General features: G+C 49.3%; 1 protein-coding gene across 1 annotated transcript; it reads left to right on the top strand.

The window, feature by feature from the left end:
- The first annotated feature begins 11,954 nt into the window (after positions 1 to 11,954).
- Positions 11,955 to 22,335, top strand: LOC119103705 (E3 ubiquitin-protein ligase arih1). Its single transcript, XM_037227335.1, has 11 exons — positions 11,955 to 12,086; positions 15,076 to 15,324; positions 15,646 to 15,798; positions 16,376 to 16,444; positions 17,678 to 17,893; positions 18,306 to 18,527; positions 18,891 to 19,021; positions 19,655 to 19,859; positions 20,390 to 20,503; positions 20,722 to 20,834; positions 21,328 to 22,335. Exons 2-11 carry the CDS (start codon positions 15,082 to 15,084, stop codon positions 21,407 to 21,409), a joined length of 1,548 nt encoding a protein of 515 aa, XP_037083230.1. The 5' UTR covers positions 11,955 to 12,086; positions 15,076 to 15,081; the 3' UTR covers positions 21,410 to 22,335.
- The last annotated feature ends 253 nt before the right edge of the window (positions 22,336 to 22,588 follow it).

Genomic DNA, 22,588 nt, shown 5'->3' with positions numbered 1-22,588 from the left:
TATAAGCCCTGGCGCTCCCCGATAATAATCGGCCGAGGCTAGAATGTTATTATTGCCCTGACCACGATGCTCGAATTTCACATCAGCACAAGTTTCATGGCATCTGCACATAGCCGCATTCACAGCCTGTTTCAGTCTCGCATGCGGCTACATGTTGTGTTGGCTTTAACGCCGTTGTTGCGATGTGCCAAGTAGGCTGTGGTGCTCCCCGGGCACGACATGCTGAGGATGGAATGTTTCAATTGCCGTATTAAACAAAAGTGGTTTCCGGTTATGATCGCACCGATAAAAACTAAACTGCAGTGTTTGATATAGACTGACCATGCTGTGGGCCAAAACGTTAAGAGCTGTGCTTTAAGCCCAGCGCCGGCCCTGTTGGTAACTCGTTCTACTGTGTGCGTGTTGGGATGTGTACCGCTTTTCCGCGCGTCATATATGACCGTTGGACTTGATTTTTCAGGTAAACATACCTTTCATGGTTGCGGTGTGATTGTGCGGGGGGTGCGCCCTCGCCCTCGCTGTTTTCCGAGCTCTGCATCTGACTGGGTGCCGGGGGGCGTCACGTGACTGCGGGTCTCCCGATTCGCCGGAGGTCAAGGGTCGGCCGCTGAGGCGGCGGCAGAGACCCGACGCTCGCAGGTGCCAGTCGGTTTTTGGACGAGTCCGGGAGGGTACGCCGCTACGTTTTCCTGCAATGGTATATACTTATAGCCGCATGCACCCCGTGTTTCATGCTCGAAGGCGTGCGGGTATTGTGTAGACCTTAACGCACGACCTGGCTATGTACCCAATAGGCCGTGGTGCTGCTCGTGAAAAACCCACCTGGGCTAGAACATCTCAGATGCCGTTTAAACAGCTTTAGAATGATGTCCACTAGTCGTTGCACCGATAGAAGCTATATTGACACGTCTGAAATGGACAAATGATACTGGCAGCCAAAACGTAAAGATTTCGCTTTACTCCTATCATCGGCCCTTTTAGTAACTACGAGTGGGCACACCCGAATAACATTTTGTTCAGGAAGGACGGGTCAATGTCTCCATGATGATAGTGAAATTGTAGGCATAGTTTTAAAATGGTGTTGGAGGTGCTATCGTCCATTTTAACTATATTGGCACGTTTTAAATGGGCAGAATGGTAGCGGCCGAAACGTAGAGTCCGCTTATGTCTATGAACGGCCACTATTGGTAATATCGATTGGACTGATATCAATGCGAGTTTATTCATGAATCATATTGGCCTCCAGTACTTTCTAAATGTAGCAAAGTTAGGTCAGGGAGCCCAATTAAACATTTCATGGCAGGCGGTTGTAATGGAAGTGAGTATTGGTTCGAAGTGGTGATTTGGCCACCGGCGCTACCAGCCGGAAGTGGACTCCCTGATTCATTTTCCTGTGCTGACGTAGCGTTTTCTCTGTTTTGTAATGTGTGACCAGCGCGTCTTATGGTATATACACATAACCGCATACAAGCCTTGTATCAGGATTGCAGGCGGTTAGGTATTGCGTTGGCCTTAACGCACGCTGTGGCTTTATGCCCAATACGTCATGGTGGGCTCCGAGGGATAATCTCTCGAAGCTACGATGCTTTCAGGGTCCTGATCATGACGCATGAACGTTCAGATGAATGCACGTGCTATGGTACATTGTATAGCGAGAACAAGCGAGCTTCGGCTGGCAGGCTGTTAGGTGTTACGTCTGACAACGGGGCACGCGGCACGCTGATCCTATTTGCCCAGTTAACAGCGCTGGTCCCCGGCAGTAAACCGCCAACAAGAATGTATGGATTGTCATTTAGACAGTTTTGGAATATGTCGGCTAGTGATTTCACTGATCGAAACTAAACTGACACGCTTGAAATCGGCAGATAATACTGAGAGCCGAATTCTCGAGTCCGCACATATCTATTACCTGTTGTTAACTACATACCTATTGTTAACTCTGCTTCTTTTGTGTGCGCGTTGGGATGTGTGCTTCGTTTCAAAGTGTCATAGGTGACCGTTGGACTTGATATTTCAGGTAAACATGCCTTTCATGGTAAAGGCATTTCGCCGCATACGCACCGTGTTTCACGCTTGAAGGGTCGTGTGGGTATTGCGTAGGCCTTAACGCACGCTCTGGTCATGTGCCCTGGAGGCCGTGGCACTGCCCGTGAAAAGCTAACCGGGGCTAGAATATTTCAGATGCCATTTAAACAGCTTTAGAATTATGTCCACTAGTCGTTGCACCGATGGACACCATACTGACACGTTTGAAATGGGTTGATAGTGCTGGCGGCCGAAACGTAGAGTTCGCTCATGGCTATCGCCAACCCTATTGGTAACTCGGAGTGGACTTAGCTTAATGACGTGTCCAGGAATCATTTGGAACACCTTGCAGTAGTTTATAAATGCAGAAAAACTATGTCATGCGATGAAATTCGAGATTTTACAGGAGACGGCCGCAAGGTATATGGAAGTACTTGACTGGAAAGGCAATATGTGGCCTGGCGCTGCCTGCCGAGACCTAGGCAGAGGGACGGCCCAGAAAGAGGTGTCGCCCATACTCATTTTGCATTCATTTTTTTCATTTGTTGCCATAGTGTAAATCTCAACAATCTTGGAAGAGGGCGGGGGCATGAAACGTAAAGATCCCACGTTTCTACGCTTGCAGCCCAAAAGGCACAATGTGATTGATTTCATGTCATGCGTGACTATTACACTATATTTTTCAAACACACGTTTCATGGCATTCACATATAGCTGCATGCGAACCTTGTGTCATGCTCACAGGCAGGTAGGTATTGCGTCAGTCTGAACTTACGCTGTGGGTTTGTGCCTAATAACCAGTGTTTGTCCGTGGTAGTAATCTGCCGAGCGGTGCATATTGCTTTTGTTTTCTAGACATTTTTGAAATGATTTCAACATCATCCAACATTTCAGCATCATGCCACTCTATGATTAATGATTTCTCATGTTTACAAATGTTAACGGCCCACCCATTAAATCATGAATGTACGTGGATGTCAAGTTACCAATTAGTATAGCAGTAGCATGTAGCAAGGGAGAGAGAGAGAGAGGGAGAGAGAGAGAGAGAGAGAGAGAGAGAGAGAGAGAGAGAGAGAGAGAGAGAGAGAGAGAAGAGAGAGAGAGAGAGAGAGAGAGAGAGAGAGAGAGGGAGGGAGAGAGGGAGAGAGGGAGAGAGGGAGAGAGGGAGAGAGGGAGAGAGAGAGAGAGAGAGAGAGAGAGAGAGAGAGGAGAGAGGAGAGAGAACCACATATATATATATATATATATATATATATATATATATAAATACATGTGTGTGTGTGTGTGTATGTGTATATATGCACGTAAATGTATACATCTAGGTAAAATGCTATTTTGGCGACAGACAGGCAAATCTCGCAGAACTTGCACGCTCGCTTCACTGTGTGTTGGTGTGATACGGGTTGGAGTGTTGTAGGTGATCAGTGGAAATGGTGTTCTCATGTTGCTCTGGATCTAACACGGGCTATACGCCCCCGTATGCCCCATCACACGTCACGCTAATGATCTTTGCAATGTTGTTGTCAATTGACTGACCTCATCTCTGCTGCCGTTGCATTGGAAGTCAAATGATGCTGAAAAGTAAAATACTCCATAATGGCAGTTCAAGGATCAACATTGGCTATCAACACCATAAAAGCGCATTAACAGTACACAACGAGCAATACCATATACTTGGCGATTCGTCAGACCTCAGCCGTACAGCCATCCTCGTCATTCCGATGCTCGGTTATGCGTAGGCTGTTGGACACATAAGGGGCCATCTGAACTCGTAACTACCTGCCGCAAATCAAATCAGGGTTAAGAAATGTATTCGAGGCCGCTTAACAAGGCACGCTTCACCGCCTCAATGCGTAACTAGTCATTTTTCGTCATTCGTCATTTGCCTCCACGCGTGGGCCCCTGTATGCTAGTTTTTCCGTGTTGATCTGATTGCGTACCATTTGGATCTATGGCTGGAAACCCCCTTTACATATTCCAGTGTTATTTCTACATCGTATACAACTGGTGCCCTCTTTGGCACGAGATGGCGTGCACTGGCCTATGGTGTCTCTGCCCTCTCCCCACAAGTCTCTCTGCGCACGCTTCCTCAAAATTAACGGACACGCACCATTCGCTCCCTCTCTCGTGGCACCATCATGTTTAATGTCGACAGTATCATAATGCTCTGGCATCTGACGGGGTGTTGCTACATACGGTCGGCTGCTAGACGACTAACGCCTACTATCACGCATCCTGTTTCAAGAGAATTGCAATAAGCACCACAAAACTGCTCTCTGCTACCCTTGCCCCGAGCACACCTCCATTACTAAAGGCTTCGTAAAACGGAAGAGCGAACTGTGCTTATGTAAAAGTTTTGCTATCTTATCCACATTATACATTCCTGTATCATTGTTAAACATCCCTCGGTCTTATTCGATGCCGGGCTCACCGCAATCTGGGCTATGCTGTTACGGCGATCGATGGCCTTGGCCGATCAGCCGAACGTTCGCGCCAACTCCCCTGTCTTCAAGCGCGTGCACTATGGCACGTGTATGAAGGCGTTCTAATTGGTCGGGCGGGAGAAGTTTCAAAAGCGTCAAGGCCTATCACCGGACCGGATCGAGGACAGATCACGACTTGGCGCATGGGTTGGTCTGTGAAGGCGGGATCTAGGTAAAGTCAAGCAAGGAACAAGTAAATATGGAGGGAAGCGAATATATCGCCTGCCATGACTGCAATTATCAACAACATAACAATTAGTTTGTCACGAGGGCATCATTGTTGATACCTAATGCAGCAATAACATCAAGTGCATGACACCGCAAGAAGAGGCACTTCCGAGAAGTTCACAAGAGCGCAATGCTGGCACCGTTCGCTAACGGGGACGCTTCTATCCGGAATGTAATTCACTTGAGCTGCGATGACCTTTTTCGGTCGGCACTAGACGACTCCTTTGACGCTAGGTCTGATGGATGACGTAGCCATATGTTCATTGCGTAGCGAAATGCATTTATATACATATGTAAATGGCACACCTGTCTGGAAAGGTTTTTTGCTCAGTGCTTCAATGGCACACCTGTCTGGAAAGTGATTTCCCGACTTCTCGCTAGCAGCGGACACGTGGGCGGAGAAACGTATCAGAAAATATATATATATATATATATATATATATATATATATATATATATATTTCATTTACCTCGGAACAGTTTTAAAATGGTGCCCTCGAATGATTGCAACCGGAGGAAACTATACTGACCCGCTTGAAATGGGGGAGATAATGCCGGCTGGCGGTCGAATCGCAAATAGTTCGTCTATGCCTATCACCGGCCCTGATATCTCAGAGTGGACTCAGCTGTTCTTCAATCATTCGGACCCATTTCCAAAGGTTTTTAAGCGCAGCAAAAGTTTAGTCATGCAGTGAAATTTGAATTTTATTTCCAGGCGGGCGTAAGGTTTGGTAAGGTTACAAAAACGTCTGGATGGAAAGTGATTTCTCGACTTCTCGCTAGCAGCGGACACGTGGGCGGAGAAACGTATCAGAAAGGCGAGGTTTGCTCAAACTTATTTTGTACTCTGACGATTCGTGCTAAACATTCTCGGAATTGGGGGGGGGGGGGGACACAACACCCATGTAACCGCCGTTCCCTCGCCTTTGAGACAAAATGCATTTTTATTGATGCCCACGTCCCAAGTCTGTTGCTTTCTCTGCTACATCATGTGCAACAATCATATGATTTTTTAGGGAAACACTCGCTTTATGGTACACATATATAAACGCTCTCAAGTGTTTGTTGTTGACTTGCAGGCGGTTAAGTATTACGTGGATCTGAAGTTAAAGTGATATATATATATATATATATATATATATATATATATATATATATATATATATATATAATAGGTATAGATAGATAGATAGATAGATAGATAGATAGATAGATAGATAGATAGATAGATATAATGTATATCACTACAGTTATTATTCTTGCGCTACTCATTATTCAGTGAGGAACCGCAAACGTATACAAATATAAGAAGCAATAAATCCGTAATGTTGAATGATGTTGATAATACAATAGTATTTATCTTATTCCTCACAGAAAACCAGGACAAGGGAGATATAGTTCAGTTGGTATTTCGGCAACATTCCTCTATCGAAACAATAGCAGAAGTTTGCTACTGCTCTTGTTTTTTAATTGCCATTGCTATTGCTATTTGAAGGTTGCCTCTGCTATTGTTTCGAAAAAGCATGTTGCCGAAACATCAACCGAACTATATCTCCATTGGCCTGGTTTTTCTCCGACGAATAAGGCTTCTTCTACTGTCTAGTCTATGTGAGTAATGTTCCTCGCTAACGCACTGAATAACTTATGTAATTTTGAACGATGTTAAATGATGTTGAAATCATCTTAAAAATGCTTAGGAAACAAATGCAATAAGCATCGCTCGGCATATTACTACCGTGGACTGGTTATTAGGCACAAACCCACAGCGTAGGTCAAGCCGGCGCAACACCTACCCGCCTGTGAGCATGACACAAGGTTCGCATGCAGCTGTAGGTGAATGCCATGAAACGTGTGTTTGTTTGAAAACTCTGGTGTAATAGTCACGCATGACATAAGAGAAGCCATCACATTTGGGACAGGGAAATCAGTCACGTAATGCCTTTTGGGCTGCAAGCGTAGGATCGTGGGATCTCTGCGTTTCACGGTTTCATAGCACCGCCCCCCCCCCCACTTTCAAAATTGTTGGGATTTACACTATGGTAACGTAAGAAAAAAATAAATACAAAATGAATATGGGCGCAACCTCTTTTTGAGCCGTTCCTCTGCCTAGGTCTCGGCAGGCAGCGTCAGGCCACATATTACCTTTCCAGTCAAGCACTTCCATTTACCTTGCGGCCGTCTCCTGGAAAATCTCGAATTTCACTGCATGGCATAGCTTTTCTACCTTTATAAACTACTGAAAGGTGCTCTAAATGATTCCTGGACGCAACGTCATTGAGCTAAGGCCACTCCGAGTTACCAATAGGGCCGGCGATAGCCATGAGCAAACTCTTTACGGTTCAGCCGCCAGCTCTATCTACCCATTTCAAACGTGTCAGTACAGTTTCCATCGGTGCAAACGACTAGTGGACATAATTCTAAAGCTGTTTAAGTGGCATCTGAAATATTCTAGCCCCGGTTAGCTTTTCACGGGCAGCACCGCGGCCTATTGGGCACATAGCCAGAGCGTGCGTTAAGGCCTACGCAATACCCACACGACCCTTCGAGCGTGAAACACGGTGTGTATGCGGCTAAATGTATTTACCATGAAAGGTATGTATACCTGAAATATCAAGTCCAACAGTCACATATGATACATTGAAATGAAGCACACATCCCAACGATGTGGTTTTTCTAGTGGTTGCATCTATTGAAACTATATTGGCACGCCTGAAATGGGTGGATAAGACTGACGGTCGAAAGGTAAAAAGTACGATTATGGCCCATCAACGGCCATATGATTGACTCAAAGTGGACTCACCTAAAAGGCATTGTGTTCAGCAATGATTAAAACACCCTGCAGTCGTTTCCAAACGCAGCAAAGCGGCATCGCGCATTGAACTTGGAGAGTTCATACCAGACGGCCGGAAGGTAAATTGAAAGAGTTGGGCTGCAAATGTAATACAAGGTTTGGCATTGGCACCCGAACATAGACGGAGGAACGTCTCAGAAAGCAAGGGTGTTCATACTCATATTATAGTCGATTCTTCCCATCCATTGCCATGGGCGCTAATGCTCTACATAGTATTTTCAGAAAGTGTCTAATGGTGAGGGTGCCATAACACTCACAGAACCCGCGGTTTCAAGGCTAGGAGAAACCATTGCCATCCAAATCGTGTCAAAAGGGTGTCCGCCAATGGTTGCACCGATGGACACTATTTTGGAATGTCTGTTAGAGACAGATATGTCGGTAGCCGAAAACGTTGAGTCAGTTTTAGGGCCTTTTTTCCGGCCACATTGGCAACTCAGTGTGGACATGCCTGAATGCGGTTTGTTCATGGATCACTTGGACCTTCTTGCGGTAGTTTTCTCGAGGAAGCTTGCTGGGGAAAGGTAGTTTTTCCGCCATTACCAGGTTCCCTAGTGAATACGAAACGAAGACCATTACTCGTGTTACGAACGTCATGAAACAACCGGTAAAGTGCAGCTCATTTTTTTTACTCCATTTTGTCAAGTGGCATCACGAAATGAATGTTTAATCACGAGTACGTAGGAAGATGCACGTACACCGTAACAAGTCCTCCCGGAACGTCGTGAGCAGCGGGCACAGCCGAAAAAACGTGTCCCACTGAAGTTTGCAACTGATGACTGATTCAGTTCGCACCCAGTGAGGTCATCGGTAAGATGCAGAACACGTGCTATTACGAATACCTGCTTGGTTTTCAATGTCGCCATCATAAGTAAGTTGTGAATCCCTGTGATGTGAGAAGTAAAAGAAGTCCAATGTTACATGTCTACCAGTGAAGTGATGAGGAGCACCTGGCATCCGGCCTGGCAGCGACGTTTCGTCAACTGATTGGTCGGTTCTCAACAGACCTAAGCCGACGCTCTTCCCTCCGCAAAACATTGTCGTGGAAAGGTTTTTGATAGTTCAAATGCAAGTGAAGATAAGTATTTAAAAATTTGAAAATATTTATTCATCAAGATATGATTGATTCGCGCCATATTTACAGGCACATGTTGTGACATCGTATACTTTCGTAGAATTTTTATGGCTTACAATGGTTCCACGTGCAGTCCAGAAAAACGTTGAATCCTGACGTATAAGAGATGTTCTCCGCGTTCTCCCTGGCCCGTCAAGACGCTGTTGTTGTTTTTTGAGTGCGGGCTCGGGCCCGGTGTCTGAGCACGTGGGTGTTGTTGTTGTACGTTGGGTGGGTCAAACGTGTGCTGGTGAGCAGCAACGGACCAGGGTACCGAGTGCATTGCAAGGGAAGATCGTGTGTGATATGGTAAAAAGATTCGTCTGTAACCCGCAGCCAGTATCCCCCGTTTAGTCGTGAGTGTGGTCCGCGATGCTGTCCAAGTTTCAGGAACAGCTTGCTTTCATCTGACGTCGCTCAAAGAGAACAATTTTAGCATTCTTTCCAGTGTATATTTGTTGAGAACAAAATGCATTGGAGCTAAAAACATCAAGAAACACGAAAGTCTCAGACACTGGTACCATATCATGAACAACTAGCAGATTACCCTGCAATCGTAAAGATCACAAACACTTTCAGCTGATTGTATGGCGACGCCTCAAAACCAAAGTCACTGCCGAACGGGATCGAACACGATCGGACGGGCCCGAGTGGGACTGACGGCACCGGACGGAACGGACGGAAACGTATGGTACCAAACAGTCACGGAAGTGGCCGACCCAAACAGAACGGGGCCAAACGGTATCGCACGGAGTCCGGGCATGACCCTGATAGAAGCCGAACGAGACGGGACAAAAAGGGACAGACGGGAACGGACGACACCGGATGGAGCACGGCGAGCCTAGACTGGACCGGGGAACGTAAGAAGAAAAGATAAAAAGAGATAGCTCCGAAACGAACGTAAGAAAGGTAACTCGAGCTATCTCTAGAAGCTCTCCAAGATGGCGCCATCTTGGAGACCATTCAGTGCAGTTCATAGGTCACAGGTCCTTAAGGCGCAAACAACTCGAGTTTCTGAGCTACACGCCCGCGAAGATGTGCGGACCTCTTCGGCAATACTATTTCTAGGCCACCCAGGAAACCATGAAGCGATGATAACGCCATTCAAATTCTGCCATTCAACTGGTCATGACGCAGTCAAGACCAGGAAAATATAATTGTCGATTCGTTCATATGAATCTGGTGTTCATAAGCACTATCAAAATATAACGGCTGTCAGCATTGGCTGTCAATCAGTGTTTTGGAAGATAAGATGACGTAATCAAACAATGGCGCATTGAGGAGCACATTTACTGAGCGGAAAAATTGTGGTGTCTAAAGCAGCTTTTTCAACGCAAAAGCGTCTCATTAGTTAAGATTAAGCTTATGTCATCGCATGCGATCCCAGCCGGCATTCCCAAATGGGACTCACATGGGCTAAACGTGGGGCAACTGGGTTAATGTGGGCTTGTGCTACAGGTGGACTTTTGACTGGGCTCCAGTTGGGTCGCACACGGGACATCCGCATCGTTTCATATTTTTGAATGCACCAGAAATGCTCGTGCCTTGTACTGTTCCGTCGGAATTTATCATGTCAAGAAGAAGTAACTTACCAGGAGGGAATGCTTGCATTGGTGGGATCTATGTGGGCCATACGTGGGCAAGCTGGGCTTATGTCAACATGGGTTGCCGGTGGGCTGGTATCTAGGCCTAATCTGAGGCCCAAATGGGCTGCCCATATGTTACATGCGCAATAAAGTTGTCATGTACACAATTATGTGTATATCAATTTTATTTGTTGTTTTAAGATTTTACCATAGCGTGTATAATTATTTTACATGTGCCACCTCCATGCTCACGCCCGTGTAGGCTGCGGGTGGGCTGGTATATGGGCTCCGTCTGGGACCTAGATGGGCTGCCAATACACTACCATCTTTGGTACAGGTGCATTAGGTCTGCTACTTTGTGCTTCCGCGTTGGATTTTTCCTTATCATGTACAAATGAGTACACAACAAAGGAGCGCAGCACGAGCTGGGCCCCGACTTGCCACATGGGATGCATGTGGGCAAGTCGGGACCATGTCAACATGGGCTGCTGGTGGGCTTGTCTTCGGGCTTTATGTCGAACGCAGGTGGGCCTGCCCACAATGCTGACATGTTTTACATCAGTGTATTAGTTTTCGGACTTGCTCTTCATGGTTGGATGTTCTCTGATTGTGTACAAGCTAGTTTAAACAATGGTGAGCGGCATATACTCAGATCCAAACGGGCAGCAGCGTGGGCCAGCTGACCACATGCCAGCATGGGATGCAAGCGGGCTGATGCCTGGGGCCCCATCTGGGATCCAGATTGGCGGGCCATATGCCTTGTCATGTTAACTATGTGCGCAATAATTTTCGTACCGTGTGCTCCCTGATTCGGTTTTACCATGCCACGTACCAATGAGAGGGACTGCCTGGCATGAATCTCATCCACATGGACTGCACGTGGGCGAAGTAAGCTCACGTCAACATTGACCAATTCACTGTCATGTCAGTTGAGGGTAGTTGGTATGTTCCCGTGCCGAAAGTTTGTGCGCTAAGGGCATGGAGTGAGCCCTCTTTTTACTGTTTCCCCGGTTGGTGGATTATTGCTCGCGTTTGGAGCTCCCCGGTAATTAGGGTGTTCCACTGACCGGCAGCTCGCGCCCCCGAAGGGGGCGCGGAGGTGCCGGTCAGTGCGGCCGGCTGGTCAGGTGGGCCGGCATCACCCAGCACACCGCGAACCACTGTCTTCTATAACGTTGGTCGGAGTCTCTGGCGGTTGCATGCAACTGGCCAGATGCAGTTTCTTTGAGTTGCTTGGTGTTCAAAGAGCACAGACCCAGAGAGTCTGTGTTCCTTGATGCTTGCTTCGACAGCACCGATGCTTGTTTCAAATCTTCAAATTTGGGACATACCTATTCCCTCACATGAGCATGTGAACTCGTTTCTGATCAAGGGATTCGAAATAGGGTGCAAAAATAGTAATCATAGATCAAAAATATGTGCATGAAAAAATATGTTTGTCCTACTTCATCATGATTTGAAGTTCGTGTATCTAAACAAGTTTGATGCTTTCGATGGTTGCTGGCATTTTACATCAGAGGATGATAGCAGTGACGTCATCAAACTAGGTATAACTCGCTCGCAGGTGAGCCGTATTCGTATTAGCTTACTCATTGAATACTTAGGGCTAGTTATTAAGCTTACTCATTGCTCACTGGTGCAATGTACGATTAGCCCTTCTGCAAGCCTGCGGAGACTTATGAGTTAATTTGTTTTTTATTGCATCAAAAGACCGCTTGAAAGGCATCTTCGCTACGTGCAACGTTGTGAAATCGGCGGTCCTGTGAAATATTCGTGGTAGCATCAAGACGACAGCGCTTTGGGTAAGATTATTTGGGTCGGTAAATCTGAAGTATGAGTGCCTAAGTTTCTTTTCTACATACCCAGCTAACACCTGTCTACGAAAAATATTTTTTGTGGTCATGCAAGGAAGTGTGATTGATTTGATATGCCAAAAGTACATGTCACACCAAACTTGTTCAGCATAGCAGTGGCACCCAGCCAACAATTTCAGTGTGTGAACTCATTAATTCTGAGAACTGTGGTTTCGCTTCACAACATCCGTCGATTGCATTGCATGGATGGCATGTTTTGTAAGGAGTTATGTTGTTGCTGAAATAATGTCAGGCAAACACCTATTTTGTAAGGAATAGTGTTGTTGCTAAACAAATTTCAGGCAGAGATGTTCCCAAAAATGCTTCCAAGCTAAAAAAGTAAGACATTTCATGCAATTTTGCCTGGCTTGAGTTGAGTGCTGGCATGCTCCATGTTTGGAACAGCATCACAGAGACAAATGAGATGCATTGGATGAATTTTTGACAGACTGGTTGGGTGATGTCAACAAGATATGACCATGTGAGATATTCAGGATGAAGTATTCAGCTACCTAGTGATCTAGTTGTATGTGGGTAGGGAAACCCCCATTGCCACCAGGTGGATACACTGGGTTGTGAAATGATCAAGCCTGTGGGCTGTTCCCCAGACACATCTAGCAATGAATGATATGAGTTTTGGCTTGTGCAACTATCTAGTCACATGTAGGTCCTAAAAAATATGATAGCATCAAAACAATTCCTGTACAAATATAAAAAAATTCATGTTTGTCAACATGTTCCATTTTGTGCTAAAAATCATTCATGGTTCATCATGTGTAAACTGAGGGTTCAAGACATACTGAGAACAATACAAAGCTTTTGACCACATGGAGCTTATAGAAACCTTCTTGAAGTGAGGAAAGAAGCTATGTTGGTTTTTTAGCACTGCCTGCAATGCAGCAATTGGCATTTGCAAGCAGTGTGCAATTTTTGAGAAATTATAACAGCCGAACTGTGTACAGGTTTATCTACACATTCCTTTGGGGATTATAACATGGCTCATTGGAGACCTACTCTAATCCTGTATCTTTATCGATCTTTTATGTGAGACAGACATAATGTATGCAGTTTTAGGCAATGTGAAGTAACAGGGTTATTTCTGTCCTACTCTCATTTGCTAAGGCTGCCTGCACCATCAAGACAGTTGAGCATCTTGCCAAGAAGAACCTAAGAGTTGAATTGTTGGTAGTTGTTAAGGTTGAGGTTGTTAAGGTTGAGGTTAATGCTGCTAAGGTTGCTTAGGTTGATGGTGTTAGGTTGTTCTGGTCTTAGGTTGTTTAGTCATGCACAGTTGGAACCTTGATGCATTTTAGAAATGATGCTATGGAAGAAACATATACGGCTGAGTTCTCACCATGAAGCTATGGAACATGCAATTTACAAAATATGTCCTGTAAGGAAATGTTTCAAGCTTGAGACATTGAAGCAAGCATTAGATATGATGAAATATGCCCACTTATAACAATGGTATGCTTTTAAGTGGAAATACTGCTCTAGAAAATACAATGTTTCTGTTAGTAAATTGCTCATAAAACATCATGTAATTTAGATAACAGAATTGAATTTCTAGAAATTGTGGTCATGAGTGCCAGAGACATGAACAACTCACCAATTATATGTTTTTGGGCCTTGATCACGGCAATGATGGATGAGGCGATGATGTTACCACTGTGCTGGATGCTTGGGTGACACTGAAATAGTCCTGCTTGAAATAGTCAAGTGCATCTTGGCTAGATGTGTGGCTCAGAATTTAGAGGGGGGAGGGGGGTGGGGTGGTTGAGTCTTTAGAAGGGCGAGTGCTGTGGACTGTGCCAACTTATCTTAAGATGGCTATTTGGTTCCAAATCCTATAAAAATGTGAAGCACTCTGTTTCAGATTTGGGTATGTTTGGGGAGGGTAGCAGCAGGTCTTCAGTAAATATTTGGGTAGCTGATGATGATTTGGGAGTGAACCAAATAGTGAACTGCCCTGTGCACAAAAGGCTGCACATATGAATGGTGCTCTACCATTCAAAATTTTGAATCATAACATGAATCAGGCCTCTAGATGAATTAATAACTAGCAAAAAAGTAATCATATCACACAATTACATCTGTCAAGTGACACAGTCACATTGCCTTGTACATGAATGTTCATTATTTGACTAGTATGTTCTGCATAGCAATGGGAGTAGTATGTTCTAATAAAGATGCTTTAAATTTTGCCTGCATTGTGTCAGATGATCAGATCAGATGCAGATGCAAGAACTGTGTCATAATCAGACCTCGAGGCTGGAATGCCACACTGTTCAGTTGTTAATCAATTAACAACAGTTGGATGATTTTATGCTGTCTGACCACATACCAGGATCAGGTATCATGTTGAATTGCTAGATGGTAGTAGTCAGCTAGAGGTGGGAAATTTATCCTTACTGGATGGTTTAATATGTGCTATGCATGGCATTTGTCTTGTTTATCCTCACCTACTTTGTTTTCTCTGATTTCCAGTGCATTGCAACTGTTGTTCTGTCATTGTGCTGTAAAATCTGGACTCATCTTCCATTTGATCTTGATATCATTTTGAATTTCTGAATAATGCTTTGGAATTCAGAACTGAGTCATGGCTTAAGTGGATCAACATTCATTAGTGTAAGACCTTAGATGGGTGGCAAGACCAACTTACCAACTTATGTTTTTCTCTCCCTGCTTAGAGTTACTTTTGTAATTTTGTTAAAATCAATCTGGTTGAGTTCGCCATGTTGATCCATAAATGCTATGATGTTCTGTAAACCTTGCACCTTGGAACAGAAAATGGCCCTCAACTCTTGCTTGCTGGAGGGATAAACCTGTTGATTTCACTTGATTTGTGTACCCATATTTACTGGCTCTGAAAGCTTGGACCTTGAGAAGTATATATGCTTATTGCAAGTATTTTAAAACCTGTATAACCCTTCCCCAGGTCGACATGGATTCAGATGGCGAGATCCAGTATGACGAGGACTCAGGCGAGGACAACATGCTGTACGAGGCCGACTCGGGGAACGAGTCGAGCGGCGACGAGTTGGACTTTGACGAGCAGCGCGCGGGCCCATCCGCTTCCAGGGCCGACGACGCCATCATGGACGACTACCCGTTCCAGGTCCTCTCCATCCAGGAGATCGTCGAGTTCATGGTGGAAGAGATCAATGAAGTGAAGGACGTGGCTCAGGTCAGCACTTCCACGGGTGTTTCTGAATATGCTTGCCTTATTTTGATGTAAGACACGAAATTGGCAGCTGCCCTCGGGGTGCAGGCAGGTCAAACTTCAGGGTATCGGAGTACGATAGAAAACTAAACATCCTTCCGTGCTGGGTGGCAAAATGGTGTGGCTTTATCCATTGGACTTAAATGTATATGTGCCAGATGGCAGGATCTGGAGCCTTCAATAGGAAATGACACGTGACATGAACTGACCCCGATCCCGTCACTGCTGTACGTCCGTCCAGTGTTCTAACCAGTGTTCTAATATGTGGTTTCACCGCTGTTCCAGCTGCCGCGAACGACGATACGAATTCTGCTGAACCACTTTAACTGGGACAAGGAGAAGCTACTGGAGCGGCTGTATGACACGGACCAGGAGCGGCTATTCCAGGAGGCGCATGTCGTCAGCCCGCTCATTAGGAAGAGCTCGCACGCGCCCAAGGTAGGCGCCGCGCATCACGAGCACCCACCGCCCGCCCAGCGATGACAGGTGGCCTGCGGCTCTCCTGCACAGAAACGCGAAGGATTGCGAGGTGGATCAGGGGGCTCGCCCCAGAGCAAGGCTCGGTGACATGATTGATAAAGCATTTCCAGTCCATGTTATGGTGATAGGTCATATGTTTTTTTTCTGTTGTTCTTCGAAAACTGGGTGCCTGAAGCCCTATGACATCCAGATCCCGCTGAAATATGAAATATTTTGGGTACATATGCCCAATGCTTTTTCACGAGGTTATCCTCATGGCCGCCAGTAGTGCCCGTTGTCCGGGCATTCCAGACTTTCTGCCAGCACCTTGTACTCCCACCACATGCATTCGTCGGGTGGGTGAGCCGGTGGAGGCCGGCCACGTCGAGACATGGCCCCTCCAGACGCCGCCCCCCTCCGCCTCCCTCGGACGTCTTCCCACCAGCGTCGAATGATGTGGTGGGGGGCCGGGATCCTGGGAGCGGAGCACCACCCTGCCGGTGCGCTGCCGTGTGTGACGTGCGGTGACACTGACCCGGGCGTCCCACCTCGCCAGGTCAACAGCCGGCGGGGCGCCGTGACCACCGAGGAGTGCGAGATCTGCCTGACGGTGCAGCCGTCGGCGGTAAGCAGAGCCCCGGCTACGACGGGGATGGCCTCCCGCCGGCGACGGTGCTCCTTCACTTGAGCTGGAGGGCCGGAGAGGGGCGGGGGGGGGGGGGGGGGGGACGGGGGCGGAGGGCACCATTGGGGTGAATGGCAGGACTGCTATTGAGACTCCAGGATTGCGCTGTAACATACGGGCTCCCGGTAAACTGCTTAGCACAGACTCTAGTCGGAAATATCTGTTATTTCAACTTGTATATGGTTGTGCCATTGCGTCGGTGCGGCTCGTTTACAAAGCAATCAATAGCGAGCGGAAGCGAAAGGTAGCTTATCTGAAAGGAACACAGTTGAACAAGATTGCCACTTAACATATTGAGTGTCGGTTTGCCAGCTATGTTCTTATCTGGGTGTCAAATGAACTGCCGAGTGGACCTGTGCATGACGCATCCTTAAGACACTGAACAGTAGGGCAGCAGACCGTCAGGGCGATAGGTATCCCACCCGCCTCCCTGGGGCCGCTGCCACGTGCCAACACCTCTCTCGGACCGCTGCCGCGTGCCACGGCCTTCCTCGGACCGCTGCCGCGTGCCAACGCCTCTCTTGGACCGCTGCCGCGTGCCAACGCCTCTGTCGGACCGCTGCCGCGTGCCACGGCCTTACTCGGACCGCTGCCGCGTGCCAACGCCTCTCTTGGACCGCTGCCGCGCGCCAACGCCTCTGTCGGACCGCTGCCGCGTGCCACGGCCTCTCTCGGACCGCTGCCGCGTGCCACAGCCTCCCTCGGACCGCTGCCGCGTGCCAACGCCTGTCGGACCGCTGCCACGTGCCAACGCCTCTCTCGGACCGCTGCCGCGTGCCACGGCCTTACTCGGACCGCTGCCGCGTGCCACGGCCTCTCTCGGACCGCTGCCGCGTGCCACAGCCTCCCTTGGACCGCTGCCGCGTGCCAACGCCTCTGTCGGGCCGCTGCCACGTGCCAACGCCTCTCTCGGACCGCTGCCGCGTGCCACGGCCTTACTCGGACCGCTGCCGCGTGCCAACGCCTCTCTCGGACCGCTGCCGCGTGCCAACGCCTCTGTCGAACCGCTGCCGCGTGCCACGGCCTCTCTCGGACCGCTGCCGCGTGCCACAGCCTCCCTCGGACCGCTGCCGCGTGCCAACGCCTCTTTCGGACCGCTGCCGCGTCAGGAACGCAGGGACGTCAGGGACGCTGCTCTCGCGTGACCCGTGTGACGGTGCCCCGCGCCCGCAGGTCATGTCGAGCCTGCCGTGCGGCCACCGGTTCTGCGCTGGCTGCTGGGCTGAGTACCTGACCACCAAGGTGATGGATGAGGGTATGGGCCAGACGATCTCGTGCGCGGCGCACGGCTGCGACATCCTGGTGGACGACGAGACGGTCATGCGGCTGGTCAGCGAGCCGCGCGTGCTGCAGCGCTACCAGCACCTCATCACCAACAGCTTCGTTGAGGTGCGAGCTGGCGACCGGAGGCATGCCTGTGGCGGCGGCAGCATCTTTTCTGTGTTGGATGTTTAGACAGCTGCGACTATCAGCGAATTGGATTGGGTTTCGAGAATGCTGAAGTTGGTTCACATTGCGGGAGGTGTTACGTCAGCCTATAGCTCGAAAGAAAGTATGTTTGATGGGTCATTATTTGGTGTTTGTGTCGACTGTGCAGACCGCGGACAGCCGTGTTGCCTGCAAAAAATTGTTCTTCATCCTCATGTCCTTGCGTACGGTGTTCTGTGCCTCGCCTGCTACACTACACCACAGTGCCCTGCAGCTGGTGGCTGCGCCAGTGTCGGCGCTCGGGCCAGCAGCCAGCAGAGTGCTTGGCCGTCCGGGGCCGGTCGTGTGTCACGCGCCCGTCGTCCGCCGCCAGTGTAACCGGTGTCTGTGCTGGTGCCCGACGCCGGACTGCGGCTACGCGCTCAAGGTCTCCTACCCGGACATGCGACCCGTCACGTGCAAGTGCGGTCACCGCTTCTGCTTCGCGTGCGGCGAGGCCTGGCACGATCCGGTGCGGTGCTCGCTCATCAAGCGCTGGCTCAAGAAGTGCGACGACGACTCGGAGACATTCAACTGGATCTCCGCCAACACCAAGGTGCGTGTTGGGGCTGGATGGGCGTTGCTTCCGCTCGCGGACGCTGGTTGGGTCGAGAGCTGATTTGATTCTGGGGTTTGACTGTGAGTTAGAGGGGATTGTACCGTTTGTAAGCAGGGGTCGAGCAGTACTGTGCCGCCGCTTTGTGCCTTTTGAAAGCAGATGCTTTTGTTAAATTGGCCATACTGCGTCTGCTGGATTTATAGCCATTGTCCGAAGTCCTGTGGAGGCTGCCCTGGAAGCGAGTCGGGCCTGGCTTGCATTGAAGAGTGTTGCTGGTCCTCGTCGGCCGAGCCGGTCGGTCCAAAGCGGGCCGACCTCGTCATGCGGATCGTGTGACGCCATGGCGTGTGTGCCTTGCAGGAGTGTCCAAAGTGCAGTGTGACAATCGAGAAGGACGGCGGGTGCAACCACATGGTGTGCAAGAACCAGAGCTGTCGCGCCGACTTCTGCTGGGTGTGCCTGGGCTCTTGGGAGCCGCACGGCTCCTCCTGGTCAGTGACGACCTCTGCTGGGGTGGGCCTCCTGTCTTGTTGGGCTGCTCGCGTCCCTAGTTAGAACGGTCCAGTTATGACCAACATCTCGGCCATCTCGAGCCCGCGCGCCGTAACCTGGTGCCTCGCCTGAGTTTGTGTTCATCGGTACGACTGGAAAAAGGATGTTTGGTGCCGCTTTCGCCGTTTGCTTTGTCAGGAATCTCGAATGTCTCATATATGCTACCATACATTTAGGCCCATTTAGCGGGACTGTCGTGCGATGTTATGTAATACGTTTACTGGTACCCATGAGGTGTATGCGTTTCTAGTAATATCACAATACTTGCCACAATACTGTGTTTGTTGCTACCCATAATATGTATACACTCCTAGCAATGCTTCTATAGTGTGATGCTTGGAAATGCGTTGTTCATATATGCCTTTGCTGTTTTATACTTGTATCGTGTTTTGTACCCGGGTTTTGCAGATGTTAGGGCTGATCGGCGCCCGGCTTCGTGTAATGTGTGGGCTTATGGAGGCGTAGCGTTTTGTTGTACGCTGCTGGTCAGTCGTAGACCCCACCCCTGCAATAGGTAGAGCTGCCACCGGCACTACCTCCGTTTCCGGTGTAATTCTCTACGCTACACACAGGTACAGCTGTAATCGGTACGACGAGGACGAGGCCAAGGCGGCCCGCGACGCCCAGGAGAAATCGCGCGCCGTACTCAATCGCTACCTCTTCTACTGCAACCGCTACATGAACCACATGCAGTCCCTCAAGTTCGAGAACAAGCTGTACGCCTCAGTCAAGGAGAAGATGGAGGAGATGCAGCAGCACAACATGAGTTGGATCGAGGTCAGCTGCAGACTGGAGGCAGCTGGGGTATAGGCGTCACACTGTCGGGAGAGTACCTGCTGTGTGTGTGTGGCTGTATACCAACTGGGCAGGAGTGGTACCACACCTCGAAGCGAGGGCATCCTAAAGCAGTTTCAGACATGAACCAGGCATGACAGTCAAACACAACTCCAAGCTTATCTAAAGCTAGATGCACATATGATTAATAATAATTAATAATAATTTCACGTATGTGGTGTGTCATGTTAAAGTCACGCCCTTGCAGGGATGGCAGCAGCCACTTGGGAAACTATACCACTGACACACCTAGCCGCTTGACTTGTGTAATATGTGCCCAACAAGTACTAAAAAACTGGTGTGTGCACAGCTGAACTTCATGTTTCTTGGTCATGCTCAAAACAACTGTAACTGCGGACCCATAAGAACCAAACGTACTAAGTAGGCTAATATCACTTTATTTCGAACGATAATTTCGGATATCATGTTTCCTGCTGACTAACACAATGGTTTTGTGTTCTGTGTCGCCATAGGTGCAATTTTTGAAGAAGGCTGTGGACATTCTGTGTTCCTGTCGTGTGACGCTTATGTACACGTACGTCTTCGCGTACTACCTGCGAAAGAACAACCAGTCAACCATATTTGAGGTAAGCGTGTCGGTGGCATCTAACCACCAGTTGCCTACTGAATGGACAATTATTGATAAGCTCGTTGCAAACATTCCTATCATCGAAGTGCGTGTCGGGTTGCCTGTTGTCTTCTCGTAAGACGTAGGCGTTGGTGGCCCATGCCGCCGCCTTTGTACCACCTTTCATGGGGCACGACCTAAAAAGCTGGAGGCTTATTTTGTGGTGGCGTACTGCAGGAGAACCAGAAGGACCTGGAGCGGTGTACTGAGGTGCTGTCTGAGTATCTGGAGCGCGACATCACTCAGGAGAACCTGGTGGACATCAAACAGAAAGTTCAGGACAAGGACAGGTGGGGCCAAGCGCCGTCGTTTGCGCTGCTGATGTCATTGAACTGCACGTGTTCATGTCTTATGCTCGCCCATGTCATTGGAGTTAGGGACAAACTCAAACTCGAACCCGCGAAGTTGTGGCGTGCGCGCGTCCATATCGTGTTCATGTATTATGCTCGCCCATGTCATTGGAGTTATGAACAAACTCTAACTCGAACTCGCGAAGTTAAGTTGTGGCGTGCGCGAGGCCATATCGTGTTCATGTATTATGCTCGCCCATGTCATTGGAGTTATGAACAAACTCAAACTCGAACTCGCGAAGTTGTGACGTGCGCGAGGCCATATCGCTGATACCAGTGGCCGTCATATATTTAACTGGCAAGTTGAGTTTGTAGGACGTGGGGTTGTTTCGTCCCATTGTGGGGTCCTGGGGAACATTACACGGTGTATGTCGTGTGACTGTCAAGTCTGTTCTGTGAAGCACGCCCAACGGCGTTGCTCTTGTTCGGCCAGATACTGCGACGGCCGGCGGAGGGCCCTGCTAGAGCACGTGCACGAAGGCTACGAGCGCGACTGGTGGGTCTACAACGACTAGTGTTTTGACGGCTGAGTCTGTGGCGGCTGTAGACGGATCTTCCAGTGCTCGGCCAAGTGCGGTGAGCGGCGCTCTGGCCGACAAACTGTTCAGTGGTCGCCGGAGATCAACGGACGCGCCCGTAGGCAGCGTGCGCTGCTGCGCCGGGGCTCACGGTAACTAGTGGTTGTACGAGCTGCCGATAGGTGGCGCGGTCACCGGACGTCTGAGGTGGCACGAACACAGGGTGGCTCGCTGGAATGCGGCGCGGCAGTACACTCCTAGTCTGGGCGAGAGAGGCCGGGGCGCGCCGCCGGCGGCGAACCGCGCGCGGGCGGCGCCTCCGGGCCGATCTGTAGTGCTTTCAGTCGCCCCGCACCGCAGGTCGGTGGGGTGGAGGTGGTGGCCGAGTGGAGCAGGCCAGTTAGGCTCGGTCACCGGCCCCGGCCGCAGAGCGGGCCGCTGCTGGCTGCGGCTGGACGCCAGCGCAGCCGGCGCCGGCGGCCGCGCCGCGGGTAGCCGCCACTTCGCCGCTTCGCGTTGTCAGCGGGGCGGCTGGTTCTCCTGTCGGCTGAGCTCGTGAAGGCGTCGGAGGCCGGTCTTTTTGTAAGGAAGGTTTGCGAGGAGTGTGAGTTCCCAGGCTGCCGTGTGGCTGGGGAATGGTGAGCTGGCGTGGGGTGCACGCGAAGTGCTTGTTAAGAGTCGCTGCGTCAGCTTCCTGCCGTGTTATGTGTGTCTCCGGTACCCGCCCGTGCCAGCCCCTCATACCCCTTGCTGTTGACATGGTTGAGCACGGTTCTGTGAACTGGCCCGGCGCCGGATAGCAGCGGCATGCGTTTATGAAATAGACCATGCGTGGCATGGTGTAGTGATTGTATGCATTTTATCGGCGAACGTGTACGCGCTGCAGTGGTCGTCTGGAGCAATACATCCGTGCAGGACACTCATCTGGTGGCTCCGGGTAAATACCAGGAGGTTATAGACAAGGGTTTGGCCTATGATGTGGTGACATGAGTCACCTTTACCACAAGCCAGCAGTATGAAGTGGTGGTGGAGGTATCATCATGAAGGTAAATATATGGATGAAGGTGAAGGCATTTGGTTCACCTCGCTCGCAGGTCAGAGCTCACAACACGACACAGCATGTATTGTTACACTAAGTACTACACTCTCACGAGTGTGTGCGCCCCTACGAACTCA

Source organism: Pollicipes pollicipes, unplaced genomic scaffold (assembly GCF_011947565.3).
Source record: "Pollicipes pollicipes isolate AB1234 unplaced genomic scaffold, Ppol_2.1 Scaffold_5724;HRSCAF=6776_pilon_pilon_pilon, whole genome shotgun sequence".
Lineage (NCBI taxonomy): Eukaryota > Metazoa > Arthropoda > Thecostraca > Pollicipedomorpha > Pollicipedidae > Pollicipes > Pollicipes pollicipes.
The sequence above is the reverse complement of the archived record's forward strand: the minus strand, read 5'-3'. Positions and strand labels throughout refer to the sequence as shown.

What these genes read in the sequence shown, in the direction of transcription:
- LOC119103705 (XM_037227335.1), top strand. Translation starts at nt 15,082, where the DNA reads ATGGATTCAGATGGCGAGATCCAGTATGACGAGGACTCAGGCGAGGAC. An exon ending in TCACCAACAGCTTCGTTGAG is followed by an intron (nt 17,894 to 18,305) that starts GTGCGAGCTGGC and finishes GTCCGCCGCCAG; the next exon opens with TGTAACCGGTGTCTGTGCTG. An exon ending in GGATCTCCGCCAACACCAAG is followed by an intron (nt 18,528 to 18,890) that starts GTGCGTGTTGGG and finishes TGTGCCTTGCAG; the next exon opens with GAGTGTCCAAAGTGCAGTGT.